At 42.2% G+C, this 23615-nt stretch overlaps 1 protein-coding gene across 4 annotated transcripts in view; it reads right to left on the bottom strand.

Moving 5' to 3' along the window:
• Positions 1–23615, bottom strand: part of MAST4 (microtubule associated serine/threonine kinase family member 4) — a 554271-nt gene that overhangs the window by 398467 nt on the left and 132189 nt on the right. For all 4 annotated transcript variants that reach the window (XM_059417990.1, XM_059417992.1, XM_059417991.1 and 1 more), the window contains exon 2: positions 8744–8897. In XM_059417990.1, the coding sequence (XP_059273973.1) occupies positions 8744–8897 (154 nt within the window). The remainder of the gene's footprint in view (positions 1–8743; positions 8898–23615) is intronic.

The raw sequence follows: 23615 nt of genomic DNA, 5'->3' as shown, positions 1-23615 counted from the left end.
ACTTACTTTGCAAGTGAGAATGGTTCAGTCCTAGTATTCAGCTGATTTTCCTATCCTAGCAACCTTCAAATTCTAGGTCAACAATGATTATTTATTTTTGCTCTGCAGAAGGCACCTCAAAAAGCTTAAGAGAAATGGAGTCTTCTTCTTTTTTTTTTTTTTTTTAAGATTTTATTTATTTATTTGACAGAAAGATCAAAAGTAGGCAGAGAGGCAGGCAGAGAGAGAAGGGAAAGCAGGCCCCCTGCTGAGCAGAGAGCCCAATGTGGGGCTCCATCCCAAGACCCCGGGATCATGACCTGAGCCGAAGGCAGAGGTTTAACCCACTGAGCCACCCAGGTGCCCCGAGATGGAGTCTTCTATCAACATCTTAATTACTACTCACTAATTTTTTAAGTCCTTCTAACTCAATCTGATACGAAACCCATCAAATGGCTTTCTGATGAGCCAGCTCTGCTGACATAGCATGGCTCCCAGCACTCTCTGGAGCTCACACCCCTTCAAAGCTAACAGCCTCACCTCTCATCTGATTCTCGGTATCAGAAAACCACGTCAGGATTCTTCGAGCCCTCATGTAGACTCATCCCGTAATTAATTCTCCCAACATGCCTGACATCATCACCTCTTGGGAAGGCTTCCATGGTACCAAAGACCTGAAAGAACTATTAGAGTTTCAAGTAGGTCTCTGCAACCTGGTTCTGAATAAGGTGGCCAAATGGCAGTTCCTAAGTAGCAGGTGACCACGGGCCTTGGAACCACCTGATGATCACCCTGTTAGGGGGAAGCCATGACTCCTGAGCCACAGCAAAAGGCTCCCTGACAGAGGGCCACTGGGAGGCAGCATCTGCCAAGGGAACTGGCCAACAGCTACAGGCCCCATTAAGTAGAAGTCTCTGGAGGTTTTCCTACTCTGACAAGGAGAAATCATACAACAAAAATACACCACGAGAATCATCTTCTAGTTAGAGCACCTGGAAACCAACAAAATATCCAGATATAAATGGACATGAGAGTGGTGAAGACAGCAGTGGTTTAAAGGCTACTTAAAAGCCAGCACTCTCAACCAGAAAGAAGATGCTAAAGGAGTTACCTCTTAATTGCCTAGCAACCCAGAAGAATGGGTAGACTTCCTCCAGTTTCATTAACAACTGTTGATGAACTAACAATTTTACAAGTTCTAAAACAAAACAGTAAACCAACCTAAAACAATGCCTGCTCCCAGTTATATACCTTCAGCCTGGAGATTTTTTAAACAGCAAAACAAACAGAAATAAACTTTTTTTTTAATAAAGATTTTTCAAACATTGACAAATAGCAAAACAAACAGAGGCTTTTAAACTAATGCAACCTTAAGTGAGAATTATCTGTGGATCTGGGGTTTTCTCCTGGTGGCTGAGAGCCAAGAACCCAAATTGAAAGCATCACAAGAGAGCATCATTTACATCGATTATAAATGTCTTTGCCCTTTAAGAGTTTCAAATTTTGCCAGATTTCAAAATATTAACATTTCATTCATCCTCCAGGGCCTGGTTAAGTCCAACTCAGCCCACCCCATGCTTAGTCCCCAACACAGCCACATGCCCAGGTCCCCACTTACAGTCAGTCCTCCTTCCAAGCTCCCTTTGACTCCACCTCTGAGCAATTCCACTAAACGCACCAGAAGTTCACTCATTCTTTTTGTTTTTTTTTTAAAGATTTTATTTATTTATTTGACAGAGAGAGATCACAAGTAGGCAGAGAGGCAGGCAGAGAGAGAGACAGGAGGAAGCAAGCTCCCTGCTGAGCAGAGAGCCCGATGCGGGCTCGATCCCAGGACCCTGAGATCATGACCTGAGCCGAAGGCAGCGGCTTAACCCACTGAGCCACCCAGGCGCCCAAAGTTCACTCATTCTTATACAGCTTGGCTCCACTCTCCTCCACCACTGTCTTAAACAACCCTCAACCAGGCCTCTCTGCTTTGTTCTGTGGAAAGACTATTCCCGGTATACCCATTTCCATAGTGTCTTAACCTTTTCCTCAAACATGCAGATAGCCTTCACTTTTGATTCATGACCTCAGACCTTAAATCAGTTGTCAATGCTTCCAAGCAATTCTATTACATTTATAGCTCTCCTCCTGTTCTCCAAGACCCTATGACTTTCTTCCCTACTCTATGCCCCTAAGACCCTCCTGACCACTACCTGGGGGCTCCTAACACATTGACAAAGGTGAAGCCACCAAATCTATTAAACTACCTACTTTTTATTAAGCTAATTAATTGAAAACAGTGATATGGAAAGGAGACATCTAAACACAGAACTTCTCACTCTCGAGATACTCTTCATTCACATGAAGTAGAAAGAAACAATACACAGAGATTCCAGATACATTCTACTCAGTCTTCCTCACTGGTAACACCCTGTAGTGGGTACTATAATCATCAGTAGAATGACACCAACACAGTCAAGATCTAGAACATGTCCATCACCAGAGGATCCCTCATGTCGCCTGTCTATAGTTACACTTACTTCCCTCCCCCCTCCCCCTCCTTAAGCCTTGGCAACCACTCACCAGTTCTCAACTTCTACAACTGTGTCATTTCAAGAATGGCATACACAAATGGAATTAAACAGCATGCTTTTTTATGCAGTCTAATTCCCTGGAGATTTGCCAAGCCGTCATCCCCATCAACAGTTCATTCCTTTTTATTGCTGAATAGTGTTCCGTGATATAGCTGTACCTAGACTACCAACTTTTGCATCCTTTTGCTCCTCCTTCCTCCTGCTTCAAGGGAGGAAGTGCCCCTTCGCCTATAAAAAAGCCAGCATGTGCAGCAGATACGTTGCTAGATTCCTCCCAAAGCACTTCCCTTTGGCTATCTTCTCTTTCTTTGGTAGCACACCAACACCTGACAAACATGCTCACATGGACCCACATTAAGAGGCCTCCTCTGAACCCTCATACCTTTCCAGCTCCCACCCACATCTCTAGTCCCCCTCCCAGCCCTACTTCTCAAAAAGAGCTATCTATACTCAACTATCAGCCAATTACCTACTTCTCATCCCTTAACTACTGTTTGCTCTTAACCCACTCCATTCTAGCTTCCTTCCATACCTCCCCACTCTCCCCAAAGTAACCAGTGACCTACTGTTTAATCAGAAGACAATGTCTTATCATCATCTTCCTCTCCAGATGGAGCCAATCCTCTCTTTCCCAAAATACACTTCTCTCCCTTTCCGTGATTCCACAGTCCTATTTGACATACCCAGTCAGCAAGTCTTACAGGTATCGAAACTTAACATACTGAAAACGGAATTTATCCCATTTTCGTTATCAAAACCTACTTCTCTCTCGGGCCAAGCGTCATGTTGCCCCTTGCCTCTTGTGTAGTTGTGTACAGAGGCAACAGTCCAGCAAGGGCCATTCTAGTGGCCCCCACAGCCGCACCAGGCTGACATGTGGCTGTGACCACTTGACAGATTCTGGACAGCAAGAATGTGAATGGACAGCAAGAATGTGTCTCTTCCAGGCTAGGACTTTTAAGAAGTTGGAAAGCTTCTACCTCTGTTTTTCTACTTCTCTCAGCTGGAAGCATAGCATCTTATGGCCGCAAGGAAGAATAAAACCAGAAAATGAAAGGAGCGTCGGTCCCTGACTCACCATGAGGAGGAAGACAGCTGCCTGCTAACCAGCAACATGTGCATGAGCAAGAAATGAGTGAGTATTGTGCAAAGCCGTTGCTACGTTCTGGTTTGCTCATCACCGCTTTCTAATACCCATCATTTTATCTCAGCATTCTTTTGATGGAATTATGAAAACAAAGAAATCTAGGACATCAAAGAGAAGATTCAGAAGCACTATTTACTAAATATCAAGGCTACCCAGAAAAAAGTCTTATTTTATGTAAATTCACTTTAATCTCAATTCTTTGTCTCACCCACCAAGCTAAGAAGGCATCTAGGATGAGAAACCCATGAAGCTCTATGCAACACTGAAACACAAAGGCCTCCAGGTTAATTTTAAAGAAAAAAAAATGTTTTCTAGGATTGTGCTGTTTGTTTTTCCCTTTCCCTCTGGAGGTAAAATCCCCTCTGAAATGGTTTTAAAATTTTTTCAGATGTCATTCCAAACCAATTACCATAGTCCAAGAAAGAAAAATGTCTCAATATTCCCTCCCCTCCCCCCTACCCCGGACAGAAGACTGGGTCCTAACTGTGTTAGAAATTCTAGATCATGCTATCTACAAAGTTGGTTTATTACTATTGGATTCAACTTACAAACACATACAGATTCTTCTTTGTTTTACATTCCATACAAGCCATGATGTTTTGAAAAATATGCCTTTCTTCAGTAGAAAAAGGATCATTCACACCTTTTCTGACTATTAGGGCTCCAACATACATCGCAGTTGTGAAATTCAGGACCAGTATTCAGGGCATTCCTTTGCCTGTCAAGAAGCCAGGATGCAAGATCCTTCTCTCAGGAAGATGATCTCTCCTTCACTGTTCAGCTTCCTTATAGTGAACTGTCAAGCACCTTACCACATATTTCTGACTTGACTTGGGGGTCTGTACAATGATTAGAATAATGCTCCTCTTACTCATTAGGGGGCTCCAAAGCTCAGTCAGTGTTTACAGGATAATTCTGGGTGCCTATTTAGCAAGTTGCAGGCCATGAAGAGATAAAATACCATCGCCTCCAAAAAGATTTTTTACTTTTTTTTTCCCCCCCTTCAGGCAGGGTTGCACATAGTAAGCTCTGGGTTTTTTGCTTAAATGTTAGGCCTATGAAAAAGATACTGATTTTTTTCCCCCTTTAATTTATTACCTGTAAGTAATCCCAAATTTAGTTAGGGAAGAAAACACCAAAAAGTTCAGCTATGACTATCAGTGCATGGGGGAAGTAAGGGCTTCTCAGACTTTTTCCTTCCCCTTTGTTTTCTAATTTGTCTACCTTAAACAGATATATCACTGTTTTAATTAAAAAATAGTCACATACAAATATTCTTCTTGTAAAGGACTGTTTAAACTAAAGAGGCCAATTATGACAAATGGAATCATTGGTCCCAATTCTTTGCTCCCCTGCAGTAGGGTTATACACCTGCACCTTTGCCAAGGTATCCCATGGGTAGAGCATGTTTCTGCCCCTTGACTCTGGGCTTAACAATGTGACTTGCTCTGGCCAATAGAAAATTAGCAGACGTAATGCCCAAGAGGCTTGAAATGCACCTGAGCTGGCGAACATGCAGTCTCATGCTCCTGTCTTTTACCAGAACATGATGCCTTGGGGTAGCTGCTGGTCCAGGAAAGCAGAGAGACACAGAGCAAATCTGGACCCAAACAGCACCCTAGACCCAATCCCAGCAGAGGTCAGACTAAATTATCCAAAACCTAGCTGACCTGCGGCCACGTGAGTGAGAAAGAAACACTAGTCTGCCAATGAAATTTTGTATTTATACAATATTATTGTCACCAGCTGATAAACCAAGTATTGCCCCCACACACACACACAAAACAAACCTCAGTGGCAAAAAAATGTCTCATGTGTTGAGTTGCAGGTGTGAAAAAAGGCCATAGCATCCTTCATGTCCCCATTAACAATGAACCCAGTCAACCACCATCCCACTATGAGAAAACTCCTTAGCAGACAGGAATTGTTTTCCTTCTCCTTGTTAAGCATACAATTATTTAATCACATTTACAGCAAGTCCGATGAAGCAAGCAATGCCTTGAGACCATTCAACAATGGGTTTCATACAAAAACATATTGTAAACCTCTGACAATGTTAAAACTCAGATTCAAGTCTTGGCTTGCTGTCTGTGAACACCTGGATCTTGTGCCATTCATTCAAACTATCTGTTCCTCAGTGTTTTCATCTGGAAAATGGGGATAGGACTGCCTCCCTCACAAATACATAAATATGTTTAAGAACTAAGTCAGTCAATAAATGTAATTCCCTGCAAACAGTCCATGCCACATCATAAGCTCTTAAAGTTAGCTGTCACTATTATTAGTGATAAGACGATGAAAACATCACACATCTTCCTCCCAGAAAGCTGGGTTTAATGAAACCTGTCAAGGATAATTGGGTTACAAAAGTTTCAAGCCACAGGCCTTCACAAAAAAAAAAAAAAAAAAAAAAAAAAAAAAAAAAAAAATGTTTCAAAGAAAGCAGTAGAAAATTGCCAAGGAAAAGACTTTTAGATTAAAACAAGGCTAAGCAAGAGGAAGATGGCTGGTCTTTACATACAAAATCTATCAAGCACAGACTTCTGATGGCAAAACCAGTTTGACTTAATTAAGTTTAGCAACAAGTATGTTCCAAGGTAAGATCACATGTGATTATTCATAGTTGCCTACAGCTAGTGGAAACTATGTTTCTTGAAGATCAGAAATGAGATTTTCTTTCTGCTCCAACTGGACACCAGAATACTGCCTGACACAAAGTAGAAACAAAGTGGACACAGGATTCAGAGTGATGTTCAGAAGCCCAAGTTCTCCATCAACTGCAATTCAATTTATGCTGCACGTAATAGTAATAGCCACCCATCAGTGGCTAAGTGCTTCGCATAAATTCTTTCATTAAATCCTCAGCTAAGCTATTTAGAGGACCAATTAGAATGTTTTCTTCATATTCCAATAAAACTTACAAGCAACTGTTTTTAAAACCAGACTGATGCTCACGAGATTCTTTTAAGCTCTCTAAGGACTAATAAACGTTTTTGAAAGTTATCTGACCTCACATTTAATTATCTAAAATAACTGTAAAGCATACTAAATTTTTTAAGAGTAGAAATGCCAGAGCTATTGAAATTATGAAATGGGAATCAATTATAGAATTTTTTTTAAAGCTGTAAGCCACATTTCATGATTCAGGTCATATATCTGCATCAACACCTAGACCCCTGCATTGTTTTAAAGTTTTAAGTCAACTCCTTCAGCAAAAATTGGAGAGAATCATTACTGCCCTACTTTTGGTCAAAAATAGTTTAACCAAAGTAAGTAAATCTCCTAAGTGAAATTAGTAAGCAAAGGGATGAGTATTTTAACTGTTAACATTTAATCCCCCCACCTACAAAATAAAGGTGGGTCTACCTAATTTTTAGCAACTCCCTGAAAAGAAGCAAATCGTCTGAATCTATAAATGGAAAGCAAAGAAAAATTCCCTAACAAGCATTAAAAGAACATCGGTAAAACTCAGGCATGAACATTTACTTAAACTTAGTGAAGTACAGCAGGTTTTTTGTTTGTTTGTTTGTTTGTTTGTTTGATTTTTTTTTTTTTTGATGAATTTCTTCCCTTTGGTCTGAGGTCAGTTTCACCCTGCATTCCAACAGTATGACACAGTATGCCACAATGGGTCAAATGTTCTAGATTCTGCTGAGCCTAATGTCAGAATCATTTTTGTTCCCAGAATTTTCGTCTCCAGAAAGTCAAAATCCATAATTCTCCAAAAAATGTAAATAACTCAACTTATTTACAGACCACTGAAGAACAGGCAGAGAAGATCATCACATACTGAGAAAACTTTGCTTTGGGGTTTAAAAAACATTTTCTGCAAGGTTATTTATATTTAGAGGAAAAAGCACTCAAAATGAAATAGAAATTTAACCTTCAGTGACTTAAAGTCTAATAAAATGAAAATCTATACAGTGAGTTATTAAGAATGCTTAAAAATTACCTTAAGTTGGCTATCTTTCAAGTCAATACAAGTGATTTGTGAGTTCTCTGTATCTGGAAAAGTTTAATTTTTTACAATATGACGAAAAAGTGCATGAAAGGAAAAAAAGGATGAAAGATTTGAAGAGATGCTTCACAGAAGATAAGTGAATATCTAACAGGCACATGAAAAGACGTTCAACATCATTTAGTCGTCAAGAAAATACAAATTAAATCCACAGCGTGACAGGACTGTCTACCCATTAAAATGGCTAAAATTAAAAAGGCTGGCAATACCACAAGTTGGCAACGACGCAGAGCAATTAGATCGCTCATCTGTTGCTGGTGGGAATGTAAAGACAGTACAATTTTGGAAACAGTTTGGCAGTTTCTTATGAAGTTCAATATACACTACAGATACATGCACCAACATAGATGAATCTTAAAAACATACTGAGTGAGAGATGCCAGACACAAAGAACATGTACTGTTTGACTCCATTCGTGCTAATTTTTTTTTTTTTAAGATTTTCTTTATTTATTTGACAGAGAGAGAGAGCACAAGCAAGCTGAGCAGCAGGCAGAGGGAAAGGGAGAAGCAGGCTCTCTGCCAAGCAGGGAACCCGATGTGGGGCTCGACCCCAGGACCCCGGGACCACAGCCTGAGCCAAAGGCAACCCCCCAACCGACTGGGCCACCCAAGTGCTCCCCATTCGTGTTAAATTTTTAAGATGAAGCTAAGCTGCAGTGACGAAAAGCAGATCTCTGGTTGCCTGAGGCCAAGAAAGGAGGATTGGGGGTGAGAACGACGCAGTCGGGGCCAAGGATGCGTTCTGTACCTGGACTGTGGGGGTGGCTACGGACAGCATACATTTGTCAAAATCCATACACATGGACACTTAAAATGAGTCCATTTTATTGTATGTGAATTTTATTTCAATTAGAAACTTCATTTGTAAAATCCTCAATTTTACTGCTGTCTGGATTGGATCAGCTTTTACCAAACAGTGCATAGAGGGGTGGGTGGGTTTTTACACACGGGACCAGGCCCCTGTCAGCCCCTGCTGGTGGGTCCTCCTCTGCCACGTCCGTCCCTCAGGACTCACCTGTCAGAGCCCCTCCCAGGCTGCCCCGCCGCAGCTCTCGACCATCCTCACTCAGCTGTCTTTTAAACTTCAGTGACTTTGCAGGGCCAGAAGTCACATCTGGATTGCTGCATTTCCGAAATGGCATGGGTGGTGGGGAGAGTATGTGGTCAAGCTGCAGAGAGAAAGAAGGGGCGTCACTCATTGCGGACACTCTCAAGACATCCACCATGCAACACCAATCGGTCCCAGGCTCCTCTTTTCTTAGCCTTCTCGAAATCCCTCCCACCCAAGCCTGCTGCCCATCTGGTTGCTTTAAGCAATTCAGGGTTTCACTGTTGTGTCCTGCATCTGAAAAACATTCAGGCTTACTGCAAAATCTCAATAGCAATGATTTTTAAGCTGTGGGTCACAACAAACTAGTGGGTCATGAAATCAAGTTTAGCAGATCTAAGCAGCATTTTTTTTAAAGTCCAGTATTAGTTGTGTTAGAGTCTAATGAAGGAAAGAAAGGTACGGTTTCATGAAATGTCTGATAAAGCTATTTTTGCACATGTGTCCTGAGTCACGGGGTCAAATATATGTCTTTCCCTGGGCAATGATCGCTCTAAAAAATGAATAATATTGTTCTATAGAGAATCAATAGATAACTGCTTTATTTGTTCACAAAAGAAAATCCACAAGCTTTTGGAGCTCACAAATATGTGCAGGGAAGGGCAATTTCTAAGCAGCACGGCCCTGAATGCAAATCAATACATCCCTCTATCACTTGATCACTTTTTAAAAGAAAACCTGTCCTAAGAATCAGAGAAGCTAAAACCACTTCAAGCAACAGCTTTCTATAAAAGAATCCCTTATTTCAAGATCTGTCCTCCTTTTCTAAAAAAAAAAAAAAAACCAAAAAAACTTTCATATTTGAAGAGGGCCATATTTTCTAAAAATGTTTACCTTCGAAGTACAGACACATATATATGGGTTTAGATGGTTATTAATGACAAAAACGTTCCCATGCATATATCTATCTCCAGACAGTTATTAAGAACAAGAAAGAATTACAAAAGGTATTCATGGAAATTCCACGTGCCACAGAAAAAAAATACCTTGTAGAAATTTAAATTCAGACAAGACTTCAGTAGCACTGTTCAAATGTGGGCATTTCTAAGGATGCTTCATTGAGACTTGTTTTGTTTTGTCTTCCTGGGCAGAGAGAAGGATATCTGATTATACCTGTCAGCATTTTTTCAGATTAAGACTATCAAGGATATATTTTATAGGAAAATGAAATTTAGGGGCAAAATCATTTACTTGTCTTTGTACTGAAGCATATTCAAAACCACCGCACAAAAAGAAATTTAACCCTGCCTGTGGATAACTCCTCCCAAGCTCACTCATGTGGAACAGACCTCACTGGCTCAGCTATTACAAGATGTCAACTCTCCCCCAAGCTCAGTGCATTCATTAGTAACCCAGAACAGCTGGATTTCAGGCACTTGTCAGTAGGTACAACCCCAACTCCATTGCCCATCAGTTATTTACTATATTTCACTGTCAGTAGTCTTGTGAGAGGTCCCCAAAAACCTTGCAGTGTATGCAAGCCAGATCAGCAGGGAAAAGGGATTCCAGATTGCACTCTTGGAAGCTATCTGTTGAGTCCGCTGTTCATTACAACTGTGTCCTACTTAGGAGGACCTCCAAGAAGGAATTGTATCTAATTTTAGACACCTTGGCCTTAAACCTTATGGACACCAAACTGGAGCAAGGGAACCCTAGTCAGTGTCAGTGACCCATCAGCTACTGGAAAATACAATCAGTGGTCCAAGCGTAGTCCAATCATTACACAATGTAGAGAGGTTATTTTGCTTTCTTCTTGGCTCCATTTTAAGCCCTTACCCCAGTTGGTTTTGGGTTTTGTGTTTTGTTTTGTTTTCATTTTCCCTGCCAATTTTTAAAATATTTTTTTATTTGAAAGTAGGGTCCATACCCAACGTGGGGCTCAAATTTACAGCCCTGACACCAAGAGTCATGTGCTCCACCGAATGAGGCAGCCAGGCACCCCTCTTTCCAATTTTTTTTTTTTCTAATTTGAAAAACTTCAGAACAAAATTTGTAATGACAAAAAAAGTTTTAAGAGCAGTACAATGAGTGCCCTTACCCCATGACCCCTGCTGAATAGTTAACCTTCTGCCATACCACTTTTGCCACCCCAACACATTAGAGAGTTCTTTGCAGACATTATGAATCTTCCCCCCTCAAAACTTCAGCCTGCCTCTGCTAAGAACAAGGACATTCTCTTCAATTCTGCTACCCTGTATTATATGTAACCTTTTAAAATGTCTCAAATCTTTTGTTATCAACTTAAATTATAAATAGTAGGGAAAGGGTAAAATAAGATGATATCATAGAGACGTACTGGTAGAAATTTGCTCTTTTGCATTAAAAGGAAAAATTGCATCCACAAGGTGGCAATGTGCCACAGACATTCAACAAAACACTCCCTATTAGCTGGCTACTGGGTCCTCTAAATGCGCCAAGAACCCCTCAGAGTATCTGAGTGACTTCAACTCCATTCCGCTTAGTGATCTCCTTCCTAATTACTAGTGGCATCTGCGTCAAATACAAATATTTATTGTTTAAGGTTCATCAATTTCTGCTACTTATTTTTCACCTGAAGTTAAATTTTTCAGCTTGCAGAATTACAATTACTCTCTCTGGGGAGGATTGTTATATCACCAATTAACAGAGGGTGGAAAAATAAGCAGAGGAAAGATAATTCCTACATAAGAATGACGTGATTTCCTTACCTATTTCCAACAAAGCCCTCCAAGACAAAATGAATGCCAAGGAAGAAGGAAATCAAGGATAAAGTGTAAGAAAACAAAAAAAGAAAATCCGTTGCATCACATATAGAGGCACAAGCTCTTAGTCCATAAGTCAGCATTTTTTAATCAGAATCATAACCCCAAGGGGGGAGAGTATTATTTTAAATCTGGGAAAATGGAGCCAGTGAACTGTGAGGCTGTAAATGTTTCAAACAAAATATAAGAAGAAAAACCGGTAAGCATAGGGCCATGTTCCAGGATACCATTTCCTTCTTCACATCAAATCACAGTCCCAACAGGGCTCTCTCTAAATAGATCATTTTTCCAAATTTGCTGGGTTGTCAGTGCCTCTACTTTTCTTTCTACAATTAGTCAAAGCTTCTCAAAATGGTCCACTGCAGCCTTGCAATTTATTTTTCATTTTTTGTCCTGATTCAAACACTCATGCTCCATTTACAAACATTTCAGCACACCCTAGAGCTTATGGTAGACATCAAACCTATCACTTTGGACACTGCCCTTTAAATAATTCCAGTTTAATGTTTGCTAACTTTTCCAAACTCCCCAGGTCTTCATACTACAAGCAGTTCAACCAATGACAAAGCTTGTTCTGAAACTTTCCAGTGATGTGTAAGGGCATCTAAGCCTGAACTTGGCCCGCCTGCTTCACACACTTCAAATTTTCCTCACTAAGCAGATCAGACTGCTAGAGGGCCAGCCCTACAGCCTTGTCACATGCTTACCTCACCCGCTGCCAGCCACAGAGCGGCCCTGATCAACACACATTTTCCAGAAATGCATCCTCACTTCATTCACCAATAGCAAATACCAATTTGTGGTGGGCTCCATTTGCTCCCAGTTTCCTAGGTCAGTTTTCTTAACCTCCTGTAGTTCCAAGAGCCACAAAATGTTGATGTCAGACCAACACGGAGCGAGTGTACCACCAGTTATGTGGAAACAGCTGCCACTGCTGCAGCAGTTTATCACACCAAACATGGAAGCATCTTAGAGAACAAGAGGTGTACAGACACTATTCTACAACTGCTTCAAGTTTCAGGTATTGGGGCCAACGTTTCCAAAATTCTCAGTCCTACAGAAAAGCTAGTCACCAGAATTCCACATCTGCCTTTTCTTTATTTATCACATCCATCCTCTGTGGGACATTTTACAGTGATTGGGCTGAGGAAAGCAAGAACCCACCACGAACACGCTGTGGCTTTGTCCAGCGGCAAAAAGCACAGGTAAAGGCATATCACTGAGCAGTCGCCATCTTCCTTTGATGTCTCTGCTTACCCCACCCTGACTATCTCCAAACATGGACCGTGGGGTTCTTCTTCCATGGCTATATTCCCCAGGAATAGTATCATCTCTTTCTAAAAGGGCACATCCTAACTTTCAATTAACATTCAACGTGCACCTTTTGAACTGACCATTTTCCCAGAACTCCCCTTCTAGACACTTCCATGCATGAGGCCATGAGTTCACCAGTCTATAGCTTCTAAATAATCGCAACGACTGTGTGAACATAAAGGTATTTTTCCATTTTCAGTCAACTGCAACTCCTTTCTCTAGCTACTAAAGTCAAAAACCTTACAGTTTATTCAGAACTTCTGTTTTTCACCCATATTCAGTCAGCAAATGCTCTCAGTCAACCTCCAAAATACATATCCAGAATCCAATCACTTCCCCACTTCTACTATTACTGCTCTTAGCCCTGCTGTCCAGATCTCTCTGTTGCCATACCTGCCTAAGCACAGCAGTCAGCCACAGAGGGTCCCAGTCAGGGACCCTTCTAAAGCACAAGCCAGATGGTCCACAACCTCTGCTGGAATCCCCCATAGCTTCCCTCCACCCAGAACAAAACCCAGAATCATGGCAATGACTTACAGGTCCTACCACCTCTACCAACAAGTCTCTGATCCCAGCCACTATGACTCCAGTCAATCTACCTTGGTGTGTTGCTGGACCTCTGGTGCCCTGGGCATCTTGTCACCCAGCACAATTACCTTGACCACAGCCTCTGTCAGGAACTCACTCCAGGTATTAGCTCCCACGATCCCCTCTCCCATCAGCCCCTCTCCATCCTTCTGGTCCCTGTTCAAACATTACTCTTCCAGGGGGCTCTCTCCCACAGCCTTGTGTAAAACAGCATGCCTACCACTTCATTCCCTTCTTTACTTTTCCTCCTAATATCTATCACCCCATGTTAGATCTTTTATATCAGTTTATTATCCTTTTTTTTTTAAAAAAATTATTTATTTATTTGACAGAAATAGATCACAGGTAGGCAGAGAGGCAGGCAGAGAGATAGGAGGAAGCAGGCTCCCTGCTGAGCAGAGAGCCCGATGTGGGGCTCGATCCCAGGACCCTGAGATCATGACCTGAGCCCAAGGCAGAGGCTTTAACCCACTGAGCCACCCAGGTGCCCCCAGTTTATTGTCCTTCTTTCACCAGATCCTAAGTTGCATGAAATTACACACTAGTCTGTTCCATTTGTCCACCACTCTACATAAAAGGCACCATGTTAATATTGGTTGAAAGAACAAACGAATGGCAATCTCTGGTATTTTGTTTAAAATACAACAGCAAAAGAAAGAACACATGCAATTAAGGGTTTTTACTGCTGGAAAAAGCTGAACAAAATTATATTACATGTTCCTCAAGGTGAAAATGCTCAATTGAGTCTTGAGCATTTTGACAAAATTGAATGTTTCGTGTATGAAAAAGACCCTGAGGTTATAGCAAACGCCATCTTTTTAAAGAATCTTTGCTATATACAAACTAATATGCTAATTTTTTAACACTGCTATCTCTGAAGGTGCTTCCTAAATAATGAATTATTCGGCCCCTTAACTAGATCCTAACTAACATATTCAATTGTGTCTATCAATCCATGCCTTTCCCTACACTCCTTTCTCCTTTCTGTAATTCCTCGCTCATTCCCAAGATGTGGCACATGCATTTTAAAGACCCATCCAGAATGCATGTGCCCTAAGGGCAAAGTTCATTAGTTCACCAGGATCATCAATGTCACTTGCATACACAATGAGACCCACCAGTAAAGTCTTTATGCTAAAAAAAGAAAAAAGAGAAAGAGACTGACTAGTACCATGGGGTTATGAAGACAACGTTCAGTTATTGTTTCTTGATATTAAATACTCTAAAACACCAAAGGTACGAAAATGAATAATTAAAAAATTGCACAGTCTATGCCCGTAATCTTAATTAAGTGCTCTACTGCCTCTGTCCAATAAGAAATCCAATGAGCAACCTGAAACGACTTTATTTCGAAACAGGACTTTATTTACTTTTAAACCAAAACCTATAAACAACATTTTAAAATTTGGTAGAATAGAGTTCCATCATTAAGACAGTCATTACTGAATTCCTACTAATTTCGTGGTGGTTAGAAACGCCAACACTTTCTAACTAATTAAGACAATTAACTATTTCTATGCCCATTTCCTCATCCACAAAATGTTAGTAATACTACTACCTATGTCCTGAGGTTATTGTGGATATTACAAGAATTCCTCTATGCCCTTAGAACAATGCAGAGAACATAGAAAGTGCACAGTAAACATTCGCCGGGGTGGTTATTAAAACTGCCATGTAGGAAGTCACTCCATTCACGAATGTCTCCGCGTGGGTACTTCACCACAAATGGCTTGCAAGGAAGTTGAACGGATTACAATTTTACTGAGTTGTCTTATTGTTCTTTATGGCTCAAAGAAGAACTCGGCTTGAACTGTTTTACAATTATTTCCGGCTGTTACTCTCATGCTATAGGGGGTTCAACTTGCAGGAGGCTGAGCTGTATGGACGTAAGGAGCCGCGCCCAAATTTGAACCGTTAGGTGCAGTGTCACAGGGTCATGCCTTGGCCAACCTACGTGACTCCTCTCTGAAGGGGGGGCCTCAGAGGCAGGGAGGATGCAGGTGGACGATGCATGAAAAGGGCTTGGCGCATATAAGCACTCACTAACTAATAATATTGGTGGTAACTGTCACTAGAGCTGAGCTCACGTTCCCTGAGCCTGTTGACTGGCAAAGCATATGCCTCTCCACCTGACCCTTCGGAGTGGCATCTCTCAGGCATTTTTCCCATTCTTCCCCCTAATTCCACACTACTCCAGAAGAGAAAAAAAAAAAAAAAAAAAAAAAAAAAAAAAACATTTAACATGCTCACCATTGCATGAAGAATATGCAACCTCCCTTTCCCCAGCATCCTAAATTCTAACTACAGAGACTGAGTCAGACACTGACAGGGCTATAATCTCGGCTCACCAGATTTACTGTAAGGGCTCATTTAATTGACTTTGCTGACATTCCCTTTGGATTATGCCACCCAGAATGCATGCTTCCATTTAAGGATACTATAAGAAACAACCATGCAAATCCAGCCATGCTGTTGGACAAATGAGGAGGAACCTCCCTTACATAGTATCTCCCTTGTCAAGGTATGCTGCTGGGCACAGAAGGAGACAAAAATCCTCACCCGTCAGAAGCTTCGTTCTAGTTGGGGAGAGAAAAGCCCAGAGAAAATGCTGTTCATTCTCCGTAGTTACAATCAGGCATGTTTCTGCTGGGCCATGGTCTTGATTTTACCCTGGGAACCCCAAAAAACACAGAACTCTCGTTCAACCACCAGAAATCACAGGGCATGTCTCCACAGCCCACTGCCACCAAGTGCGGCCGGTCCCATCTCCATGGAGACGTCCCAGGTCTGCCTGTGGCACCAACCTCACGCTGGATTTCACCTTACCCTGAGCTGGAGACTGAATGCTTGTGTCCTCTGCCCCCACATTCTTATGTTGAACACTAGCCCCCAGTGTGACAGTTTTTGTAGCAAGGGTCTTTGGGAAGCGAGCAGTCATGAAAGTGGAATCCCCCTGAATGGGATTAGCACCTTATACAAAATACCTCACAGAGTTCTCTGGCTCCCTCCGTCATGTGAGGACACAGCTACAACTTCTATGAACCAGGAAGCTAAGCCCTCCCCAGACAGTGAATCTGCCAGCGGCATGCCCTTGAACTTACCGGCCTCCAGAATTCCAAGAAATGAACAGTTGTTTCTAAGTCGCCCAGCCTATGGTACAGTGTTACAGTAGGCTAGACTGACTACAACACCCTCTACAGCCTAGTTCTCAGGTCATGGTAATTTTGCTACCGAGGGGACACTTGGCAATGTCTGGAGTCATTTTTTGTTTTCACAGTTTAAAGGGAGCAGTGGATGCTGCTGGTATCTACTGGCTAGAGACCACAGATGCTACTAAACACAGGACAAGGCACAGAAAAGCCCCAACCAGAAAGAATTACCCAGCATAAAATGTCCATCATGTCACTCCTAACAAATGCTATTCTGTACTCACTTTTCATTTGTGTATCTTCACCTATTTTTAAGTTATTTATCTTGCTGAGTTATGTGTTATTTCAGGTCATCTTAAAACCTTCTGAGAACAAGAAAAGGGACAGAGGGAAAGCACAGATGGAATCTTAGCAAAAATTAATCACGTCAACGAGTCTGTTAAGCAAATAATTTCCAGAGCCACATTAATTTACCCAAACTACTTAGCTGTTTATTGCAATTCAGTTTCTCCAATGGACATCATGTTTTGAAAAATAATACATCAATCAAATGTCTTTAAGCTGAAAGATGTAACAGATACCAGGATCATATTCCATCTTCGGTTTTTAATTAATTCTTTGAATCACGAACTTCAATTAGCAAAATGAAAAGTGTTTCAGAAACATCCTAAAATACATTTATTAGATCAAACTACAATGGCTTTCACCTAAACAGAGCTGCACCACTGGTTTCATCCCTTATGAGAATTGATTTTCTTTCTTCCCTTCTGAGAGAAATATGTAAATTAGCACTTTGATACCGCTATCTCACTTTTGTCTGTCAACTCAACTTCAAGAAAGTCAATTCCTTTGCTTATGAACGGCTCTAAACACACACGCACCCACACATGCCCCACCAGCAAGCACTATTATCACGATCCCAAGAAGAGAGCTCCACGCAGCAGGCATTTAACTGTGATGTTTACATTAAGCAATAAATTCAATAGTCTACAGATAAAAAAAAAAGAAAGAAAAGAAAAGCTAATATTATGTTAGTTTTTTTTTTTTTTTTAACATAGAGATTTTCAGTTTAATTGAGAACCATGACATTGAGGAAGGCACGGGGAATATACTGATTCGACTTCACATAAGCATCACCTGTTTTTCTGTCACTTTAATATTCTTAATCTTTTTCTGACCTTTATATAGGAATTTGATCCATGTCTGCAATTATTTACTTACCTGAAGTCATTAAATTCCCTTGGTACCATCACATCTCTATCAGTGATCTAACTCAGACCATACTTAAAGCAGTCAGAGAATACAGTCTTCTGAACACTTTTATTCTCCATTTCAAGTCAGAGGGGGACACGCTCCCCACTCCACACAACTTGAAGTGATGTTCCCACTTTCCCTTTGGGCAGAGGGAGGAATCCCCCAAGTAGGTGGTGCTAGTATTCCCATTTTACCAGTAAGGACCTATATTCAGCAAAATTAGCTCCTCCAAACTGATCTGCTTCTTAGGCAGTACAAAAGGAATCAAGCCCAAGATTGCTTCCCCAAAGCCCCTGTTGGGAAAGACTGTTCCCAAAGGTCTCCTAGAGAGCCCCTAGAGGGGAGCTCACAGTGGTGAAACACAGCAAACCCCCGAAAGTTCCCTTGAATTTTCTCTTCTGTCTCTGGTACAAGACGACTCCCTAGAGGAGAACAACCTCAAAGTTTGATGTCAACCAGTCTGAATGCTCCAGTTCGAGCCTAGCTGGCAGTCTACACAAGTGGTTTCTAGGGCTTCTACGGATGAAATCCTGAATCCTAAAGCCAGAGTTACAGAATCACAAAATATGAGCAGCAGAAAGGACCTAAAAATCACCTCTAGTCTAATTTCCACTTTTTGGATGACTGAGGCCCAGACAAGTCAACTGCCCAGGTTTAAAAAGGTAACTAGTGCATGAATATAGGCCAGAACCCAAACTTCCAGACCTACCATCCATTACCTCTCACACCTGCTCTCTTACTGACTTCGCTTCCTGACACCTGACAGATATTCCCCATTGTGTTGTAAGTGATTTGTAGGGTTATCTAGGGGCTTTTATTCATACATGCTCTATTAACTCAGGGTTGTTTTAAATATTTTTTTAGCCAAATGTCTACTATGGACTGGGCACTGTGCGAAGGGCTGAAAAAACCAAGAACAGAATGGATAGAGTCACCTACCTCAGAAGACCTCTACCCAAGTGCTACAGACAGACACAAAAACCCAACCATAAAACAACATCACGGGGCGCCTGGGTGGCTCAGTGGGTTAAAGCCTCTGCTTTCAGCTCAAGTCATGATCCCAGGGTCCTGGGATCGAGCCCCACATCGGGCTCTCTGCTCAGCAGGGAGCCTGCTTCCCACTTTCTCTCTCTGCCTGCCTCTCTGCCTACTTGTGATCTCTGTCAAATAAATAAAATCTTAAAAAAAAAAAAAGCATACAACATAACAGATGCAAGGATGGAATGAGGTATGAGGGACTATAGTGGCTTTGAGCACAGCTATGGTCTGGTACCTAATCAATTTCTTGTCCATGTTGGTTGAAAATGCTGGTATTACTCTGCCCGAAATGCAATGGGGAGGGGGTGACTTGTATGTACTCGTATAGACTATGGTCTCCTCAGATACTCAGAAGCCAGTCCAGGAGCACAGAGCCACATGTAAACACTTGCTCACTGTGTGTCTGGACTGGCATTTTTCCAACTCAACCACCGTGTCCTAAGGCTTAGGAGATACAGAGCTGAATTTTTCCCACCACCCATACCACACCATGACTAGAGCTTTTCTGAGCCTCATCAGCTATCCTTCTTGAGGCATCAACTGCTCACCAGGGGCCAGGTGCTCTAGGAGTAGTTCGGGGCATCACTTCCCATTTCCTGAGAGGACCAGAAAACTGAGGAGAGGAAGACGACACTGGTTTTAGGCAAGCCCACAACCAGTAGAACACTCATCTACTTGGCCATACAAAAGGGACTTGACGATCATTTCATCTATAAAATAAGGATAATTCTATTTCCCTCACAGGATTTCTGTGGGTTAAATTAATTGATTATTATATAAAGTTCCCAGCAAGAGGTAATACTTGAATGTTTCTTCTCTTCCCCTTTCCTTATCTTACCCTAGTTCATTTTGTCAGAACCATTTTTTAAAAAATCATCAAGAACTAGAACTTCTTTTTAAATAACATCTATTCAAGCTAAAAATAAACTTTACGTAAGTTTCTGAGAAAAAAAAACTTCAAAATATGCTCTCTGTGTAGAATAATGTTTAAGGGAAAAAAAGAATAATGTTTAAGCTCTTTAGCTGAACAAACATATGGATGAATATTCATTTCATGTTTTTACATTAAGAGGGAAAACGGGATGTTTGAGCGAGTCTACACAGATAGTAGTAGCAAACCCAAGTCTGACCCAAGAGGCAAAATACACAATCTTTTTTTTTTTTTTTTTTTAAAGAGAGAGATCACAAGCAGGCAGAGAGGCAGGCAGAGAGAAGGGGAAGCAGGCTCACCGCTGAGCAGAGAGCCTGATGCAGGGCTCAATCCCAGGATCCTGAGACCATGACCTGAGCCGAAGGCAGAGGCTTTACCCACTGAGCCACCCAGGTGCCCCGCAAAATACACAATCTTAAGAAAAGTATTCCTAAGAATCCTGAGGCCTGAGTCCTCAGAAATCATCAGGTCTCATCTGGTGAAATGGAAATCATTTAGAAGGACAGGAACAACTGTCACTGAGAAAGTAGGAAATAGTGGGGAACTCAAATGAGGGCTCGGACGATGACGGGATGGTAAGGGTCATGCTAACTATTTTTACCAGCTTCATTTCTTCTTTAAGAGGGAAAAAAAATAAACAAATAAACTGGGAACATGAGGGAAAAGAGAGGAAAAAAAAAAAAGAAAAGAAAGGACCGAGGGAGAAAGGATGGGAGAGGAAGCTGGAAACAGGCATTAAGTGAAGTCAGAAGAGCTTTGGGGAAGTTACTCCCCTGTCGGCCCCCATCCTCCCATCATTCCCCCTCTGCAAGGGGCTGTGTCCCACACAGAACGTAAGATCAGTCTTCTCTCTTAGAAAAAGGAGCAAATAACAAACAACCACAAGAAATTTTTTTTTTTTTTTTGACAGACAGATCACAAGTAGGCAGAGACGCACGCAGAGAGAGAGGAGGAAGCAGGATCCCCGCCGAGCAGAGAGCCCGATGTGGGGCTCGATCCCAGGACCCTGGGACCGTGACCCGAGCCGAAGGCAGAGGCTTTAACCCACTGAGCCACCCAGGCACCCCCAACCACAAGAAATTAAAAAAAAAAAATGTATTAATTATCAATAAACATATTCTCTTACTACAAACTAATACATGCCAAGACCTTCAGTCAGTTGCTCCTTATTACTCCCAGATTACTATCTGACTAGGTTCCCGCCCTGATGCCTACCCTGTTTCCCAGGACTGAGTCTCTCCTTCTCAAATGCTAGTTTCCCTGATGTGTGCTCTCTGAGCTCGAGGTCTGGGGGCTGTCTTGTGCCCAGCGCTTTGCCCTGACTGGCTCTTACCTCTGAAACACAGCCTGCCAGGGACTAGATCCCTCCATGGTGCTGGCTCTCAGTGCTGCTTGCCTGCCTATGGCCTGACCAACTGAAGGACCTCTGCCCTACCTATGCTGGGAGCCACATGCTAGACTTAGGGCTTGCTTTGGAAGTTTAAGTAATGGGCTAATAGCCCAGATTTCCTTAGTCCGGTTCACACCTTCCCAGTGCTCAATCCAAAGACACTGTCCACCACCTCAACTCCCAATCCTCAAGCATCAGGCCAGCCCCCCAGGAGGGCTATGAACTAAAGCTCCCAATATGAGAAGGAGAAAATGCCACAGAAAGACATACAAGACAAAGAAGGGAAGGGGTGGGCAATGCAACAAGAGACACAAGGAGGAGAGGCTTGGTAGATTCTGCAGAAAATGTATCCATCTTAACTTTTCTTCCTCTTCTACCATTCACTTGGGTTGGAAATAACTTGATCTCTCGGATACTATGATTCCTGATCACACCGTCCTCTGAAACTCAGAGCGGCCAAACAACCATCACTGGAACCTCCTGACATGTTTGTACCTACTCTACACAAAAAGAAGAGGGGCACCTCTGCTCTGATTCCACCTTACTTGCCAGGAAGAAAACTCTTCTCCAAGTTACAGGAGTGAAGAACAGATCAAGATGTTCCCAACAACCAGATGAAATCAAGTAAAGATTCTGCCTTTGGGTACAGGTTCCCAACTCTACTAAAGGAGGTATTCACCCAAAGCCACAGGGTAACAACAACAGACAGCAGATAAATCACTGTTGAGAATCCCTTGGGCTCTCAAAACAACCCCCAAGGATTGGGTGGAGTTCCAGAAATAAGATCCAGGCAACAACCAAGAACTAAAAAGGTGTAAGTTTCATCATGTTGCCTTTTTTCTTTTTTTAATGGTCCCTGGAAGCAGTAATTCTAAGACTACTATTTAAAATACAGCCAATGTTAGCCAATCAAAGGAAGCAATTCTGTTTCCCTTCCCACCAAAGAGCAAAAACAAAACCAGCCAAGACTCAAGAAATCCAAAGAAGCACCTGGCAAGCAGAAGTGCCAGCCAGTGCTTACCTAGGAAAGTATGCACACACTGACCTCTGACCATGTCCAAAACAGACTTGGCAGACAAACCCGGGAAGCAACTTCACAGTCAGCATCTGACCTACCCTGGTTCCCACATCTTGAGTCTTTATTTTCCCCTTCCTGCTGGAGCCTCACAGGTGAAAGGAAGAAGAACTCTGCATTGAAGACACGTGGATCTAAAGGCTGGGATAAAGGACATGCTACTACGACAGGGCAGCTTTCAAGCTCAAGCTTGCCATCTACCTCAGAACGGAGCAATCCACTCCGCAGGGAGAGACTGTCCTTCCTCCCAAAAACTCTGTGGCTCTCGTATCACCTTCTTTCGTTTAAAGTTCCTATATGTGGGTGTAGACAGACGCATACGGGAAGAGCTGTATGCTTAACCTCACTGAAACGACACAGTTATGTACAAACTGCCGCTCAAGTAACCTCTCCTTTCCCTGACAGGTATGTGCGTGTAAATGGATGGGAAGACACATGTGGGAATAGAACTATTCTTACCTCAATGAAACAACATGGTGTATAATGTGTGCTTCGGGGAACACATTCTTCCATGAAGATATAAGTGTTTGCAAATCTGTGTTAGAAGCAGCTGGGAATCCCACCCAGCATGTGTAACTCACTGAAGCTGCACTGCAGACACACCTTCTTTCAAGTAACTCTTCTTCCACTAAGATGTATTTGTAAAGTTAGGTACAGAAGCCTACTGGGATAGCCACATGCTGAACACATGGAAAACACACCGCGTATAAACTTTGCAGGGGAAACATCTATGGCTCTTATATGTAGGTGAATTAGATTTCTTCTCCTGCCGTGGGGATTTTAACCAATGCATTCCTCCACCTAAGTGTTTATCTAAAGATTAACAAAAGCCAGCTCACGACCCATGAAAGCACAGTGGTCATTCACAAGGCCATGCCCACCAGACTCGTCTGGTCAGTGAAACACATACCACCCCCACCACTACCCATTCGCTGCTATCCCTGCTCCCAGAACCAGGCTGCCTCCCCACCAGGGCTGTAAGTTTCGTCTTCCAATGTCATATATTCTCCTAATGCTTCCAGTCACCCCCTACTGCTGAGAGCACCCATTCTCACCAAGCTCAAACCACCACAGCCCTCAAGGTCCATTCCTGATGTTTACCACTCATTGATATCTCAGGGATCTGCAAACTAGAGCCCACACACACCAAATAAAACTGTACTGGACCACAGCCACGTTTCACTGACAGACTGTCCACACTCCGCCTTCCACAGCAGAGTTGAGCAGTCGCCACAGAAACCATATGGCCCACAAAACCTACAACATTTGCTCTCTGGCCCTCTACCAAACAAGTTTGCC

This window comes from Mustela nigripes, chromosome 12 (assembly GCF_022355385.1).
Source record: "Mustela nigripes isolate SB6536 chromosome 12, MUSNIG.SB6536, whole genome shotgun sequence".
Lineage (NCBI taxonomy): Eukaryota > Metazoa > Chordata > Mammalia > Carnivora > Mustelidae > Mustela > Mustela nigripes.
This window is presented reverse-complemented; position numbering and strand designations above follow the sequence as displayed.